The sequence below is a fragment of the Engystomops pustulosus genome, chromosome 4 (genome assembly GCF_040894005.1).
Source record: "Engystomops pustulosus chromosome 4, aEngPut4.maternal, whole genome shotgun sequence".
Lineage (NCBI taxonomy): Eukaryota > Metazoa > Chordata > Amphibia > Anura > Leptodactylidae > Engystomops > Engystomops pustulosus.
The window spans coordinates 29,445,291-29,463,711 of NC_092414.1; the positions used below are offsets into that span (position 1 = coordinate 29,445,291).

At 46.5% G+C, this 18,421-nt stretch overlaps 1 protein-coding gene across 1 annotated transcript in view; it reads left to right on the plus strand.

The window, feature by feature from the left end:
• The window catches only part of LOC140126320 (E3 ubiquitin-protein ligase RNF213-like), a 218,326-nt gene that overhangs the window by 22,144 nt on the left and 177,761 nt on the right, over nucleotides 1-18,421 (plus strand). Inside the window, exon 6 of the mRNA XM_072145609.1 lies at nucleotides 13,632-13,915. Coding sequence (XP_072001710.1) covers nucleotides 13,632-13,915 — 284 coding nt within the window. The remainder of the gene's footprint in view (nucleotides 1-13,631; nucleotides 13,916-18,421) is intronic.

The following is an 18,421-nucleotide window of genomic DNA, read 5'->3' on the forward strand; positions in this document are numbered from 1 at the left end:
TTTCTCTTGCGCACTGCAGTGTAGGGGCAGTTTGTGGGAGAATAAGAAGGCTTTATCCCATTCTTCTTCGGTGAGGGTAACCTACAGCTCTGTCTCCCAGGCCATCACAAACCTTTGGTTCCCACAAGAGGATACAGTGAGTAGGATAGCGTACAGGTGTGGGATAGCACGTGGGCAGGGAGGGATGGGAGCCTGAGGAGGGCTTCCAGGGCGGTAGGGGATGACCCAAATCTAGTCAGAGCTAACATCACGCTAGAAAAAAGAAATATGAGGAATAGATAGGGTGTGTGAACCCCTCGGGATGTTGGGCTGGCTGAAGCCACGGGATAGTCCGAAGGTGGGGATGGGTAAGCTCTGTCTCTAAGGACTCCCACTGTTTTGATGTAGTATGGTAATGCCAGTTGGTCAAGCGCATGAGCACGGTCGCTGAGTGATATAGTTTGGGGTCTGGGAGACCCACTCTCCCTGCAGATTTAAGTCTTGCCTGGGTAGCATAGCTGATCCGACTTATTCCACCTCCCCATATGAATCACCAGAAGGCTGAGCAAAGGCTAGTGAAGAAGGAGTTGGGAGGGCAGATCGGTAGGGTTTGGTAAAGCAATCGGGGCATTACGTCCATTTTGAGGACAACCATGACTGGTTGCTGTTGCAGTATCTGGACAGGTCCCCTATTATATGGTCTAGAAGAGTCTTGTAGTTAAGGTTGTAAAGTTGGGAGAGATCTGCCGGGATATCTATACCCAAGTAGCGAATACATGATTTCTACCATTTGAAGGGGAACTGGGACGCCAGGAGGGATGCCTCTGCCTCGGGGAGGGAAACATTTAAGGTCTCTGATTTGGACAGGTTAACTTTAAAGTTACCGAGGAGGATGAATCGGGTAAATTCCGATAAGATAGAGAGGAAGGAGATCCGGGGCTGTGACGCATACAAGAGCAGGTCGTTTGCAAAGTTGGTGGCTTTGTATTGTTTAGACCCCACTTGGAGACCGCGCACGCTGGGGTTCCCCCGCAGGGCTACAGCCAGGTGTTCCATAACGATAATGTACTGAAGTGAAGAAAACCCTGGCGAGTTCCATACCTGATCGGGAATTGTGTGGAGGAGATCCATAGGGCCAGAGTAGAGAGCTTTGATCATTCCCAGAAACCGGGGCCCCACCCCAATTTGGTCCAGAGCGACCTAAAGGAATCCCCAGTGCACACGGTCAAAGTCCTTTTCTGCGTCCACAGACAGAAGGCAGAGTGTCTGCCTTGTGGTTTTGGCTTGGGAGATCAACATCTGGGTCTTGTTGGTGTTGTCCCGAGCCTCCCTCCACAGGAGGAAGCCCACCTGGCCCCTGTGTATGACAGAGGGCAGGATGGCGCCCAATCGATTGGCCAGGAGTTTTGAATATAGTTTTACATCCACATTAATCAAACATATAGGTTTGGGGATAACTGATATGGAGGCCTTACGGGATTGGCGTGTAAAAGGGGTACGTGAAAAAAGCCCGTTAAAGACCCTGGTGAGAAAGGGGACCAATTCCTGATGCAGGATTTTATAAAAACTGGATGTGAAATGCCCGCTGGGGTCAGTTTGATCACCTCTGAGAGCTCTTGTTCGGTAATGTTCTCTTGAAGGGACCCTTTGTCCTCCTCGCCCAGGCAAGGACGAGCCGTTTCTGCTATATATGCATTGATTTTGGCCCTGGATGTTAGTTCCTGATAGAAGCGGAAGATGTCAGAAATTGTAATAGGGTCATGAACCACTTGTCCCCCGTCAACCCCCCCCCCCCGATCCTGTATTTTTGGGATGTAAGTGGCAGTCTAGTTTCGCCAGGGGCCTACCGCATTTGTTAGAGTGTTCATAAAAGAACCACTTGTCCCTATCCCTGTACCTAAGATGTTTCTGGTCTAGTATGTTCCTCAAATTCTCTCTAGGACTGAACGGCAGGCCACAATCTGCCCTTTGTTGGGGAGGTATAGAGGGATGCCAGAGTGATCAGGTAGTCCCACAGCCTCACTTTAAGAAAGACGTAACGTCCTTCGGGATCAATTTTAGTATCCAGTTCCTCATGAGCCAGCCTCCTGTGGATCGCAATGGAGACCCCTCTGGATCTGGTTGTAGGATTTGTGGTGTTATGCTGTAGTATTTGTCGCGTAGCTGTGGCATGTGGTCGGTGCAGAAGTGGGTCTCCTGTAGGAAAAGAACGTTGGCTTTCAGTTTATGCGTTCGGTACAATATGTGGCTACTTTTTGGGGAACATTCAGTCCCCTCGCATTAAGAGAGTAGCACATTATGGGAGCCATAGGGGAAACACTGTGGGGTGGGGCTAGGCACCAGGGGGACAGGTCACACCAGGAACGTGTGAAGAGAACGAGGACTCGGTGGAACCTGAGGACAAGACAACGAATAAACACACACAACAGTCGGGTACTATGTACCTCCAAACGGTGAAAACACTGATGTGGTCAAGGACTAGAAAGATCTAACCACCTCTGACTCCAACCACCAAAGTCAGAAGCACCCCGATGGGAAGTTCCCCCACAGTACCTCCCCCAACCTAAGTTAAACATAGACCTGGTTAAGTAATGTAAATCGTAGACATCTGAATAAAAGCTACACATCGGAATCAAAGAGAATGAACAGGTAATCACTTAAACATGAGTTAACTTGAATCATATTTGTGGTTCCCCCTCACTCCTCTGCAAACAGAGCCCCCATTATTCCGTGGCTAGTGGTCTCTGTAAGAAATTGGTGCTGACCAGCAGAGCCGGTTTTAACGTGAGGGTGTATGCATTGGGGAAGGGGTACAAGGATATCACCATGCTTCTCAATCAGTTGCCCCCAGCTCGGGGGGCCTTGCTCTGTGGGACCATCCCCTCTGCCTTGGCATCCCCTATTACAGCTGAGTGGTCCTCTCTGTGAGCATGGTGGTAGACCCCATCTTCCTCCCTGAGGGAGTGTGTGAAGGGATGGCCAGTCCTGTATTTCGAATGAGGGCCGGGAAGTCATCCGGCCCTCATTCCTCAGCTGCTGGGGACATTGCCCACTTGGGTGCCCTGATGGGGGTGGCGGGTGTTGCGTGACTCCCCCCACGGGCTAATAAATAGGCTAATAAATAGGCTAATAACAATTGTCGCCATGCGTGTGCAGCCAATGGCTGACGTCCCCTCTCCAGTCGTTTCTGGGGTGTTCTGGGTGGTGTGCTGCGCCATTTTGAGTGGTCAGAAGAGCGCAGTCCGGCTGCTGCGCGGCAGTTGCCACTGGGTGTGAAACCGCGGCAGCCATCTTGGCTGTGTCCGCAGGAGGATCCATTGAAAAAATCTTCTCGATCCCCAGGTAGCGACAACCGGGGTTGCAGAGACAGCCTCGAACGCCTTCTTCTTCCTCACCCGCATTCCTGTGTATTCAAATGCCTGTTGGACGTTGGTGGTGCAGTGAATTACAGGATCGGAGCGGGAGCACGGGACGAACACATCCTCACTCCTACATAGCCAGGCCACGCCCTTAAATTGTGAATTTCTTAGTAAAACTAAAGCAGAAAAACTCTTGGATGATAAATGTAATTTTAGTGACCAGAGCCAGACATCTGCTAAAGCAAAGCAAATTATGGGATGTATCAAGAGAGGAATAAATTCTCAGAAATACTGGACAAATTGCACTTGGAATATTGGGGCTTATTTACTAAGGGGCGCGGATCACACTTTCATTGGACTGTTTGCTGTTTTCGGTGATTCCACGGCTTGGACAGGTGTTTCACAGGTGTTTAACAGGTGTCTGCACTTGGATTGTGTCACTTGCGATCGATTTTTGGCGCAGCTGCGCTGGCTTCCATCCGACGCAAATTGGGGGGCGTGCCATCAGACGATCCGACTGATTCAGACGTGAGCGCAGGATTTAACTTTCAAATTGTGTCGCAAGACAATGCACTTACATGCGCCATGAAGAAGAACGTGATCTCCGTTGGACCTGAGCGGCAAAGCGACACATGCAGGATATTGGGTGCAACATCTTAGTGAATTTCGGCAGAGTGCATTATCGTCAGACAATGCACTTTCTGTGAAATCCGTCGGACAGGTAAGTAAATGTGCCCCATTGTGTACCATTTTGGGCACCAACGTATAAAAAGTAAATAGTTTATTATAGATTATAAATAGATTATTAAAGGGAATGGGCAGACTAGAATACAAAAACAGATTATGAAAATTGGGGTTATTTAGTTTCGATAAAAGATGGCTGATGGGAGACCTCATTACAATGTACAAAATTTCCAATTAACTCTTTACCCCTAGGTCGATGTTGTAATGGCTGATAATTTGAACATAGAGTGAAAAAAATATCACATTTTATGTGAATAAAGTTTGTTTCTAACTAATTCCTGTTGATCCATGGGGTTATTCCAGGGGCATCGCTAGGTCAAAAGTTTCAGGGCCCGTGTCCCGCATATTTTGGCCAGAGCCCCAGATCAGCAGGGCATTTGTCCCGGTGCCGGGGCATTCCTCAGGACACAGATAGTGATGAGAAAGTGTGCATTACGGCTTTCCCCTAGGACCTAGCCTCCGGAGGTTGCTTTCCCCTAGGACCTAGCCTCCGGAGGTTGCAGGACCTGTGACCTGCAGGGGAAAGTAGTGCACAGAGCTGCACTACCTCACTAGTGAGGGGGAAACATGATGAGGGCTAAGGTAGGTTAAGAACATGGGGGAGTAACTGTGTGGGGCACATTACTGGGGGAAACTGTGTGGGCCACGTTACTGGGGGAAACTGTGTGGGGCACTAGGCCCAGCCTCGGTTTGATCTCATATGTGTTTCCAGTAAAACACATGCGATTTGGCAATGAGCACTGGTGTCTAGTATTGTTTAAATTCAAAGCAAAAGTGTGAACGCAGCCTTACAGTATTCGGGGGAGAGTGATTGGGGTAGCAGCAGGATAACTCTGTCAGGGAACCAAGATTTAGGGACGATGAGGAACATAAGATGCAGCCGGCCAAATTGAGAAGATGGAGGACAGGTCACCTGCAGGTACTGGATGTAACTAGTAGGGAATTATCCTGTGTTTCTGTAGCTGTATATATTGGCACAACCACATGTGAGGGGGTTATGTACATGAGTGGGCATTACTGTAAGTGCCATGCATATGCATTGGGGCCCATGCCCTGCATCTTTTACCACCCTAGCAACGCCCCTGGGTTTTTCTAATCGCCATATTTGGGGTTCAGAAGTGATTTTTTTCCTTACATTGGGCCAAATGGCATCAGCCTTTCAGGTTTGTTTTGCCTTCCTTTGTTTCAATATTGAATAATATAGGATTAATAGGTTGGACTTGTTTGGTTGATTTTTTTTTTTTTCAAGCTAATCTACTATGATACTAAATCTTACTCTAGATAGCTCCCAACTTTGTTTTTAAAAGGACATGATACAGTAAGCCTTTAACTTGACTGATTCGGACTGAGTGCAGGATTTAAGATTCAAATTGTGTTGCAAGACAATGCACTTATAAACACCAGGAAGAAGAAGGTGAACTCCGGGGATCTGAGCAGGGAAGCGACACATGCAGGATATCGGACGCACGATCTTAGTAAATTGTGGCACAGTGCATTATTGTCGGACAATGCACTTTCAGGGAACTCGCTGGACCAGGAATGTAAATGTGCCCCAATGACTCACATTTATCAGAGTCGGACAAAAACCTGGCGCATGAGCTTTAATAAATGTGGGCCATTGGCTCCAACAGAGAGTATACTTTCTACTAGCTTCTACATAATTGCTAACAAATAGATTTGATACTGTTATTTTTTTTTCATTATTGCTAGAGATGAGTGGCCCCGAAGTGTAGGCCAGGGTTCGGCAACCCAGATATATTGCTGAATTGGCAGCTGAGCAGCGAGTCCAGCAAGTTAACACCTCTAACAACTATCCATGACTATGATTGTCTACGGGAACACTCTAGCCAATTATAGCTATGGTTAGTTGTTAGTGCAGTATTAACTGGATTGGCTTTTCAGCAACCAATCCATAAATATGTCTGCGTCTGGAGGAATGTTCCCAAAAGCCAAACCCGAACTTACACTTCAGGTCCATTCATCTCTAGTTATTACCTTGCCTATTGTAGTCCAGGCATCTTATCTGTACACATAACAGCATCAAGGGTGCTCCTGCGACCCATGTCCCTCTCTGCTCCCCTGGACCCCTGCTGCCGGTCTCACCTTTCCTCGATCCAGCACTGGCCCCGGTGGTCTGGTGCACGCGTCACTGCCTCCTAGGGTGTGCGCGCCGGCGTCCGGGGATTTAAAGAGCCAGCGTACCGATAATTGTCGCTGGATGGCTACCAATTCTGTTAAAAATCCAGCCCCTTCCTGTGTCCCCTGTCGGGTCTTTGTGCCTCATAGCCTTAGAGAAAGCTTTGTCTGATGCCCTATGCTTGTATTGCGATTTCCTGTTGTGACCCCGTTACCGTTATTGACTTCGATCCCGTGCTGCCCGTCCAATCTGCTTTGCGGCGGGCTCTGGTGAAAACCAGGTGCCACTTAGACTCCGCTACCAGGTGTCAGCTTACGTCATCATCTGCAGTGGTCCACTGGGTCCACTACCCCTGGTGCCTGACAAACAGTATGGCTAATGCTAATCTGCACTGGCTGCGGCTTTCTCATAAAGCCTGTACTAATGACAAGTTTATTGCTGTAGCTTCTAAACACAAGTAAGAACAAGACTTGGCCCAGGCTAAACTGGAAAACAAAATGTGGATAGATGTGGTCAGTTTTGTCCCCAAATAATTAGATATTAGCACAGTGCCTTACTGAAAAAGAACATTTATCCAGGTTCTAGAGGGACAGACAATATTAAATGCTGACTGCCAACTCTGGATAGGCCATCAACTCTTCATTTCTTCCATTCCCAGATCTGAACACCCAGAGATTAGCTGTTCACATCTTTGTAGACACAGGAATACAGAGCTAGAAAGTCTCCACGGGGTCTATTTATCAAACGCCGGCGTTCGTGTGCTGGCATATGAATTTACACACATCTGCTGGCTGCAGCGAGTGCACAGGTGCAGGGAATAGAATGCTCTGTGCCGGCCCACTCCCTGACGGCCACACCTCTCTTCACGCCCCTCCACACCCCCCGGCAGAAAGGGGAAAACAAACGCAGGTGCAGATGCAGTCCAGAAGCCCCGATAAATCCTAACACCCCCCCCCCCGTGTCTGTCATGGGCAGGAAACAATAAATACTAAAACCTGGCCAAGGTCTTAACTGCTTCTTACAGTAAAGTTACTTTTAAAACTGAAATGTTGTCAAAAGGGTTATAAGATAAGATAATTCTTTATTAGTCCCACATATAAACAGTAAGGTGTGTATATTTTTATAATTATCCCAAATGCTTTCAAATAGCAATAAATGCAGTTAGAGGTTGGCCACTTTACCTCCATGAGTTTTGTAATGTGTGTGTAAGGGTACATTCACACAGCTGTCTGGGGGGGGATGTATAGAGCATTCTCTCTTTCCCCCCTGTGTGTGGGCAATGGGGCGCTGTTCACTATGGAGAGGGGAGGGGTCACCAGGCAGGCATACGGCTGGGTGAATGTAGACTTGGGGGGGGGGGGGGGAAGTGCAGAATATTAGGTCATTTAACAATATACATCTGTAATATACATATATATGTAAATTGAAGACTTCTGTCTTTTACCTCATCCGCCAGACATTCCTGTCCATAAAACTACTTACTATTATTTCCCTTATACAATATACTGCAATACTATTGTATTACAGTATATTGTAGATGTACTGCTTCTATATTACAGTTTGCCTCAGACAGGCTATAATATGTAAATCCTAATGACTGCTATTGGAGCCTTTTTACATTGCACTGATGACGTCAAGAAGGGCTCAGACCGGTATTTAAAGATGGTGGCACCCAGAATCAGGACTGTTAGGAGCAGAGCTGTTCGGACCCGAAAATAGCATCTAACAGGTTAACTGCCACAATCAGTGCCAGCACTGGGAATGGATAGGATTGTGAGCCCTCTCTATGCACTCCTTCGCAAACGGCCAACGTATATTTACATTGGCCGGTTGTGAAAGGGTTAATTTTATTTCCTTTTGCCCCTTTAATGTTAGCTCATCAATATCAGATCATTGGTGTTCTAAGTCCAAAAACCCATACAGGCTAGGTGATTAAAGGAAGACCCATAATTCTGGATTATAAATATTCTAGACACAAAATGGTTGGGGCGTGGCTGGCTATGGAGGATACAGGTCGCATGCTGGAGTAGCCCGGTGAGATAGAACCCAGTATCCAGCACAACATATATGGGGGCCAAGAGGAAAGTATGCCCGGACACCCCAGAAGCTCTCCCAGGTAGATCATCTGCCGGGGGCATAAGGCGATACCTGGCTAACCAAGCTGTGGCAGGGGCACCGCACTGGAAACCAGCAATGGCAGCAGATCCTGCAGATCCTTCCCCATTGTTGGCACCTGTCGCTCACCTGACAGCGGGCTCCAGGACCCGGTCTCCCTGCCAGTCGTTGATCGGCCGGAAGACTCCTCTCCTCGGGACCCGCGGTTGTCTCCCCACAGCACGCTACATGTGGCCAAGATGGCGACCGCCCCGTCATCAGGCACAGGAACAACAGGCACTGTAGCGTGCAGAGAAGGTGGAGGGCCTCTGTCTGGCAAGCCAACAGAGGAAGCAGCCCTAGCAGCCCAGCTAGGCACAGGTACCACTACCCTGCCTGGCAAGCATGGGTCCCCTGGCAAGGCCTCCTCAAGCCCCTCAGGTGCCCTGGCAATACAGCAGGCCTCCCAGACACTAGGCTGCAGCACACAGAGGTTTCAGGGAAATATATCAGGGGCATATAGCACCCCAACCACAAAGTGGAACTTCCAGGGTAGCAGAGGGGCTCAAGCAGCACGACCTGTGCCCACCACATGCTGCACTAGGGCTGGTGAACCCATCCCCTGGGGCCTGTGAAGATGCCTCATGTCCAGTGGCCTCCCCTATCCTATGGTCTGAAGATGGGGAAGAATGGCTGCCAACCCCCGCTGTCGATACACCATCACCCTGTCCACATTCAATGGCCTCTCCTCAACCTCCTTGTATAAGCTTCAGTCAGCTAAAGCTGAACAGCCCTAGAGACTGTTCTCAACAACCACACTTATCAATTTCAATTCCTGGCTGATGCAAAGGATGATGGACTCCCAGAATAACTAGAGACTCCTAGGTTACATGATGTGTTACGTCAAGTGTTCAACTCAGTCCTAGAGGTCCCTGCAGATATCCCACTGGAACTTGACAGAGTGCATCGCTCTCTGCAGGCCTGCCCGCCAGCCCAGGATCAACCCAGAGATGTCATTTGTCGGGTCCATCTCTACCAATTGTAAGACTCTATAACGTACAAGGCCCAAGCAGCTGGAGACATCCTATATCAGGGATCCTTTAGGACATTGCTTTATAATTTGCATGGGGCTTGAGGATATAGCACAGAAATCCCTCATTTCTCACCCTATTTTACCAGAGGTGTAGAATCTATGCAGTTGGTAAACTATGGTTCTCATACTGTATTTCATACTTAGTCAGCTAAGGGCTGGATATTTTGTCCTCTTTGGTCGAACCAACCCCCTTGGGGTCCCTGTGAGCAGCAGGACTGTTCACTGTTTTTTTCCTAAAGGTTTGCCCCAACATTTTTTGGTTTGTTCCATACTCTCTTGAACCATTACTCTCCTTAACTTGCTGCTTGCAAACCGCTCTCCTCTGCGTTCTTCCCGAATGTGTTTCTTTCTCGGTTCCTCACCCCTCCCTCCACAAACTCCTCTAATCCACGCACGAGGATCAGATTGAGGAGGGTTAACTCTGCCAAAATCACCTCATTACTACAGCAGTTGCATCACCTAGAATGTAGACATAAGTCAAATCAATCCCCTGAGGATTTGGCCGATCTGATACTTATTGGAGATGAGATTCATGCTTTACTGGACAGGAAATCCCTGGCTTAAAATTCACCTATACAAACATTCGAATAAATGTGGGCGACCACTTGCACGGTTTTTACACCCCCGGTCTGGAATGACACATATTCCCCGCATCAAAACTACAGAGGGTGAGATCACACACAATCCAGCGGACATTGGCGCGGAATTTGGCGCATACTATACCCGATTATACAATATAAGGGGCCAGCTTACAGACTCAGACCCAGCTCTACTGTCAAACAGAATGGACACATATGTCAGGGACACTGCTCTACCTCCCATTGATGAGGACGTGATTGAGGCATTGGAATCGGACTCCAGTTCAGATGAAACACTTAACGCCATTAAGAGCACTCTCTCTGGGAAAAGCCCCGGCCCTGACGGATTCTCTCCAGCCTTTTATAAGTTGTTCGGAGAGGCCCTTTCCCCAATCCTGACAGCCTTTCACCCACAGTCATTGGAGGCCAACATCGGTGTCCTGCTAAAACCAGACAAAGACCCTCTCTCAACGGCCAGCTATAGGCCTATCTTTCTCTTAAACGTGGACCTTAAGTTGTTCTCCAAGATACTGGTGGATCGGTTAGCCCCTCACCTGCTGAAAGTAATCAATACAGATCAGGTAGGATTGGTCAGAGGTAGAGAGGCCAGGGTTAACTTGAACAAGACGTTCCTTTTAATGGCACAGGCTCAGAAAAGGTCGATTCCTGCCTGCCTCTTATCAATAGACACAGAGAAGGTCTTCAACAGGGTGCATTTGGGCTTTTTATCCAGGGCCCTTTTAAACATGGGTTTGGGACCTAAATTCCTGGGGAGAATCCTAGCCCTTTATAACCAACCTATTGCTACTGAGTTAGAGCCAATGGTTTTTTTTCTAACCGAATACGTATTGGTGTCCCCTGTCCCGCCTCCTCTACGTAATGGAACACCTGGCCAATGCTATTAGGATCAACCCTAACATACATGGTATTGAAGTAGGAGAGCGTCACTACAAGGCGGCGTTATTTACGGATGACCTTTTCCTCTATATTTCTCAACCAAGGATCTCAATCCCATCACTCCTCGAAAGAATTTGAAACCTATAGTCGGCTGAGTAATTTTAAGATCAACTTCAGCAAGTCCGAGGCATTGAATGTCTCTCTTCCGGCAGATGACATTCAGCTGATTAAAGAGCACTTTCCATTTCACTGGCGTCCTACATCGATTAAATACCTAGGAATTCGGGTTCCTACAGACCTCTCCAAAATATACTCCCTAAATTATCTGCCATTATTAGAACGCACTATGCATGATATAATCACATACAACAGGAAACAATTAACTTGGTTTGGCCGAATCAACGTGATAAAAATGGATATTCTACCCCGTTTTCTTTTTCCTCTTTCAGGGTGCCCCAATAATTCCACCATCCTCGTTCTTCAAATCCCCTCAATCAGCGATCTTGCGCTTCATATGGGGCACCTCTCGCCCTCCTACTGAATGGCGGATTCTGATTAAAACAAAATTGGCGGGAGGAGTGGGTCTACCCGATCTCAAAAACCTACCATCGGGCTTCCATCCTAGTGCGGTTAATAGACTGCCACTATCATTTACATACCAAGCTATGGGTACGATTGGAACAATATAGTTCCCCGATCCCTATACGTGCACTACCATGGGTGTCCTCCTAACATGTAGAGATAGAACCTTAAACCCTATTTCTTGCTCCAACCCTTAAACCCTGGAGATTTGTTCAACGGAAAATCCTTTCCCGACCGTTTAGTCTTCTCACGCTGCTATTTCACAATCCAGACTTTCAACCGGCCTTCTCTAGAGCCAGGTTCTTAGACCACTCAAGCTACAAGGATCTGCACATGCATGATATCCTGGGAGAAGCCCCAATCCCTTCACACGCTGAGCTGCTTGCCTTAGCTACATCTTTCAAACTTTCATGGTTAGAAATGGCTAAGTTGGGAGCTTTTCTTAAACAACCAGGGACCCCAGCTGCCTTCATTTCCCCACTCAGTACCTTTGAGACTTTGTTTCGCACAGCATCCCCTCCAGAACATTGCAACTAACAGATTTATGGCCTCCTTATAAAGGAATCAGATCATGCCTGCCCTTTCTTGACAAATGGGCCAGGGACTTGAACATCTCCCTATCTCCTAAGTACTGGGACAAGGCGTTTCTGTTTACGCGCAAACTCTCAATAGCCTGCACTGCTCAAGAGAGAAACTCCAAAATCCTTTCCAAGTTGTATATAGTCTTAACTTGATCCAGGACACGTGTTGGAGATGAGGAATGGACAGAGGTGACATGTTACATGTTTGGTGGTCGTGCCAAAAAATTACTCCTTTTTGGAACCAGGTGTTTGAGGTGACATCCGAAGTGACAGGTATGTCGACCCCCAAAACCCCACAGATCTTTCTATCCTCCCGGGCAACATACAGAAGCAGAAAAGTAGCCTCCTGAGATTCTCTCTCATAGCGGCTCGCACAGTCATGCCCCATAGATGGAGGACCGCTACACCTCTTTCAATTTCTGATTGGGCTCAAAAGCTATTGTTCATCCATCGAATGGAAGAAATAATGGCGGACACCCTCGGCACTACCAAGAAACACATAAAGTTGTGGCAACCCTGGATGATATTCCAAGAGTCTCAGAGATTCAAAGACCTCTTGAGCACGGATGACCTGACAGGACTTCATATATAGTCCTCACATTGCTCTTCATACCATGCCCCTTCCCCTGCATTCTCCTTTCCCAGTCTCCCTTCAGAGCTGTCCCTGTGTATATTGTCTCATTCCCCCTGTGTCTTACCCTAAATGTTTGTCTGTGTCCTGACCTTCCTCAGTCCCCTCCTTGGTATCAGGGATCCTTTAGCTTGGGTGGTATACCTTCATACCGTTAGAGTTACAGGACTCGGGGAGAAGGTTGGCATGTTAGTCTTAATTCATCAATATCTCACTCGCAGTCTTCTCATTGGCTCTATCTGCGTAGAGAACACAAATCAGATGGAGATCTCTGTGTTTCCCCTTGAATGATATTTGTGCCTTTTCTTCCTAACAGGTTGGAATCTAAGCTGTATTTACACACAATATATCTCATATTGCCTACACACTTAGGGCGACTGTAGGTAATGGTTTTCCTCAATCTTCCTTCTATTGGAGTTGCCCCAGATCAAGCGGTCTATGCCTAGCTGTCGACGGGATAACAGGCCCATGGGAACTTACCTACATGCCGGCCTTCTCCCTCCTACTTCTCATTCGCATATGTTAGACGCATAGGCCCTTTCATTAGATCTTCTTGCGCAACTTTTAAATGTTGGTTGAAGGGTCATGTGATTCCCCTTACATGCTGTTCATGCCCTCTCCATCTGACAGGTCGAACACAGATACCCCACTTCTATGCAATATCCTTCATACCACATAAAGAGCTGAGTATGACTGTTGTATTGTTGTACCCCCCCCCCCCCTTTTTTTTACTGCCCCTTGATTATTCTATGTTATATATGTTGTATGCTCATTGAAAACTAATAAAAATGATTGAAATATAAATATTCTAGACACAGTACTGTACCTAGTGTAGTGGCTGTACTATGGGGCTGTGATCACAGTAGCACCTGTTTGGTTTTAGATATACCATAGTTCTCCTATAAGTAATGTAGCTTTGATTTCCTGTAATTAATGGTAATTTTTGTCCTCCTCAGAGTGGCACCAATATGATGATGTGTGTCTTAAGAAGGATGACAGTAATTTGAAAAAAAATGTTTGGAATTTATGGAAAGTTAACTACAAATCCATCTGTAAAGATAAAAGGAAGGCGAGTGAGATCATGCTCAGGAGCATTTACAGTATTCTTGGGACCTGCGATGAGATCAATTTGTCCAGCTTTCTTCAACAACTGCAGCAATTTCATTTTGTGATTTCCAAGTTTCTTTTGATGGCGGACCAAGTATTTCAATGGCGTGTTGATGAATATGACAAAGACAAGGTACAAATAGCTTTCTTTTTAAAAATTATTCAAAAAAATCATGTGTTCAGATCATTTGCATTAATGACCAAAGTGTTATAAGGCTTGGCAATAATTGAAATAAACAAAACTGGTCTAAAATAGTAGTAATAATATTTATTTATTACTAGAAAGGCTGCATGCACATGACTGTGCAAATTCTCACCTATGTTTTCCAGCACCTTCCTATAATTTCAGATCTGCATATTAAAATACAGATAGAGTCCAATGTCAATGTATAATTTCACCTTGTTAATACCGAAAAAATGGTGGTGAATAAAATGTAACTTTTAATTGATGTTTGTTAAAATGAAAAAAATTTGTATAAAAACGATTGTGTAAGATAATAGATAACACTCCTAAACAAGTAAACAGTCTAAAAAATAGTTAGACCTAGGCCCATGGATCCTACATATCCACAGGGAAAACGTGTCATAACCAGATAAACATAATCGAATTGTGATGATTAATCTGGTCCCTGGAGGGTATGGACTCACCAATGGGAAGGTTGTAGTAGAAGCACCGTTCTTCCAGAGTGTATGCTCCAATGAGGATATTCGGTGGCTGTAGTGGACGATATATTTCTAGTAACTCCGTAAACAGTCCGTGATAAAAGTCACAGTGGAGCTGTACAGTTAGGTGAGGGTACACAGGGTACAGGACAACTGTCGGGAATAGAAAAGGGTAGATGTACATGCAGTACTATCCCTATTATTCCCTAATCCGGCAGAGAGCTATTAGTCCCTGTTAACCTGACCTCGGAGCCGCAGCCCTAGAAAGCTGCCACCCAGACTGGACTCTTATCCTACGAACACTGGCCCTATTAAAAGCCTAAAGGTCCAAGGTAGGGTAAATGAGAAAACATCTCACAAAGGTATCTCAAAGAAATATCAGGTGGAGCATGTCCCTACGTGCCATGTTTCCCCTTACTTCAGGCTCATCAGGGGACATAGAATAAATGTCGTGGCCACCTGACAAAAAAACAAAAAAAACAAACCAAACACGGGGTTACCCAATGTGGGGAGTTGGAAAAAGTACTGAAAGGAAATGTGTGCTAACATCCTTTCTCTTACCTTTAAAGATGACCAGCGGAGGTGCTGTATTAGATAAGGTTAGCCGGTGTGAGGGGTAGTCCGTCTTGACCGGGTATAACCTGAGTGTGGCGCACACGATGAGGAGGCACACGCCTAATTGGGTGAACCAGTCTGCATATTGCAGACTTTCTGTCTGATTTTAGCCTATCTATTATAATGTGCGATTTGTACATTGTAATAGATGATTAGGAAAATACCCATATATTGCCATACTGTGTTATGGCAGTATATGGAAGTATTTATCAAACAACCTAGGGTTAAAGGAAATCAACCAATTGTAAAAACACCTAGCAAAACTCACCTCCGCTCCTCTTCACCTTGATCCCAGAGGAGTCTTGAGACGCCGGGATCACCTAGAGAAGAAACATATAATTAGCAGCACCGGACAAGATGTCCGGTGCTCCGGGCTGCTAATTAGGCACGTCCCTACACCTGATTACACTTGACTTTGTCACAGTCTATTGGAATAGTCAGTGGACTCCCTGGACCACCTCGGGGGATAAAGGTGCTAGCTGCAACCTGGGAGCGGAGTCAAAGTGGTCTTCGCCAGAGCCCGGCCCAAAGCAGGATGGACTTGCTGTGGCGGAGAGCCACCAGGTCGCTCCACGGGTGCGAATAGGCCAGCGGTTGCAGCCAAGGTAGGGACACAGTCAGGCAGGACCACGGGAAGGCAGGACCACGGCAGGAGGGCTGGCAGGACCACGGCAGGAGGGTTAGCAGGACCTCGGCAGGATGGCTGGCAGGACCTCAGCAGGACCTCGGCAGACCACTAGGATACAGGACCGCCACAGGATAATGGAACACGGGAATCACAGAATACACGGGAATCACAGAATACACAGAGGCGTCTAGAAACACTCAGGAACATGGAGGGCTTTCTCTTCAGTAACAGAACGTGAAGATCCATTCAGGGAACACGGCTGGCAGGACCTCGGCAGACCACTGGGATACAGGATCGCCACAGGAGTACAGGATCGCCACAGGAGTACAGGACCGCCACAGGATAACAGGACCGCGGGAATCACCACAGGAACACTGGAATCACAGAATACACGGGAACACAGGAATCACAGAATACACGGAGGCGTCTAGAAACGCTCAGGAACACGGAGGGCTTTCTCTTCAGTAACAGGTCATGAAGATCCGGCAGGGAATGCTGGGAGTCGCCAGGCTATATAGCAGAGCCAGGATAACAGCGCCAATAAGCAGGACGCTGGCCCTTTAAATTCCTGGAGAGTCTCGTGTGCGCGCCCTAGCAGCGGGGACGTGCGTGAGCTTGTCAGACAGCAGGAGCACCGCCGGCCGGAGCCAGGAGCCGGGACATGTAAGTATAGAGTTGGAGGAGCGGGGCAGCGGCGGGCACAAAGCGGAGCACGGGTGCAACATGGATCGCGGGGACACCCGTGCCGAGACAGCAGACCGGGGTCAGGCAGCGCACGGGTGCACCCTCGATCCGAAACATGGATCTCGGGGTCACCCGTGACAGACTTCACATGAATAATTAATCTTAAGGATGCAACAATTTTGTAGCTTAAGACTCAGCCACATTTTTTGTATTCTGACTTTTCGAAAAATTTGCCATTTTTGAAATTCAAAATCACTGCGTTTTCAGGCAAATAGATTTACCACCTACATACGTTGCTGAATAACATTTCCCATATGTCTTCTTTACATTTTCATAATTTTTGAAATGTCTGGATAATTTATTTTGACAGCTTACAAATCGGATATCGATTTTCCGTATTTTCAGAATTGACTATTTTGGGGATAAATACTGTTTTGAATGAATTTTAAATATTTAGCATTAAAAAAAACCCTATATAATCAACCCATTTTCAAATCTGTACCCCTCAAACTTTTCAAAACCACTTTTAGGAAGATTGTTAACCCCTTGATCTTTATTGTAATTAACTCAAAATGGAGATGAAATTTAGAATGGTGAAATTTTGTCGCTTATACGTTCATTTAGCCCAAAAATTTACACATTTCCAAAAGATAAAACCCATCTAACAATTTGTTCTGCAATTTCTCCCGAGTACAGAGATCCCCCACGTGGCCGTTACTTGTTTTATGGGCGCACAGCGAGGCGCGGAAGGGAAGGAGCACCCTGCAACTGTGAGGATTTTAGTTTTCTCATTGGCTCCGTTTATAGGCTATAAAATTTTAGCTTTTTAGTTATTGGGGCTAAGTGATGGCATTTTTTTTGCGGGATCAGTTGCTTTTTCCAGTGTTGCCATTTTGAGGTTGGTATCCCCTATTGTTGAAAATGTATGAACTTTTTTTGAGGTTAGGAGTTTAAAAGCATCAATTCTGTACTGGATTTTTTACTTTTTTTTTTGGTGTTCCCCATATAGCATAATAATAATAATAATCATGTTATCTTTATTCTATGGGTCAATACGATTTCGAGGATACCATACTTGAATATTTTTTCTTACGCTTTGCTAAATTTGCCAAATAAAACCCTAATGTGGGGAAAAATCTAGCATTTTTGCATCGCTGTCTTCCAAGTGGCATTACATTTTTACTTTTTTGGCTACGGAACTGGTTGATAGCTTTTTCAGGACATGTTGTACTTTACAACAGTATAATTCTGGAGTACATATTTTTTTTTATCCCTTTTTATTGCCTTTTTTTGTGGGATTAAAAATCTAAAAATCATAATTTTTGGTGGGTTTTTAACAGTTTTTTTTTTTTTACGACATTCAACGTGCAGGTTCAATAATTTACTTTTATTCTATGGGTTGTTACGGACACGGGATACTATATATGTAGGTTTTGTGTTCTGATTTAGACTTTTTTTGGTGCACTGATCTATTGCAGAGTATTAGCTGCGTCAGCTTATGCAAGTGCATAGGCTGACACTGTGCCGAAGACGGCAGGGGGGGGGGGGGATTATCGTGAAAGGCAATTTCTGGAAGGCAATCTAAATGCCACTGACCGCAACATTTAATGGGTAACACTCTGACCGTGGGTGTTATGCTGGGCTGTCGGTTGGTAGGTACAACCGGCACCCCGTGTATCCCAATGCTGGTTCGGCTTAGATCTCGAGCTGAACCGGCATCAGCTCTGTGTCCGATATATCACGGTAGGTGTAAGGGAGCATGGGATCCTTTCCCAGCTCGGGCAGGACAACAATCGGTGCCTATAACATAGAGGCAGGAAGTGAGCCATACTCCAGGCCAGTGGAAAAGAGTTTTAGCAGTCGGGGAACTAGCAATACAAAATTGTCCCCATAACATTCCCTACTTAGCCCGTCAAGCCCCAGTGTCTTACCCGAGGGGAGAAATTGGATAGCGAGCTCTATCTCCTCCGCCCAAACAGTTGAATCCAGCTTGGAGGATTGAACCGAGGTCAGGCGCCACAGGAGAAGTCCATTTAGGAAGTCATCTGT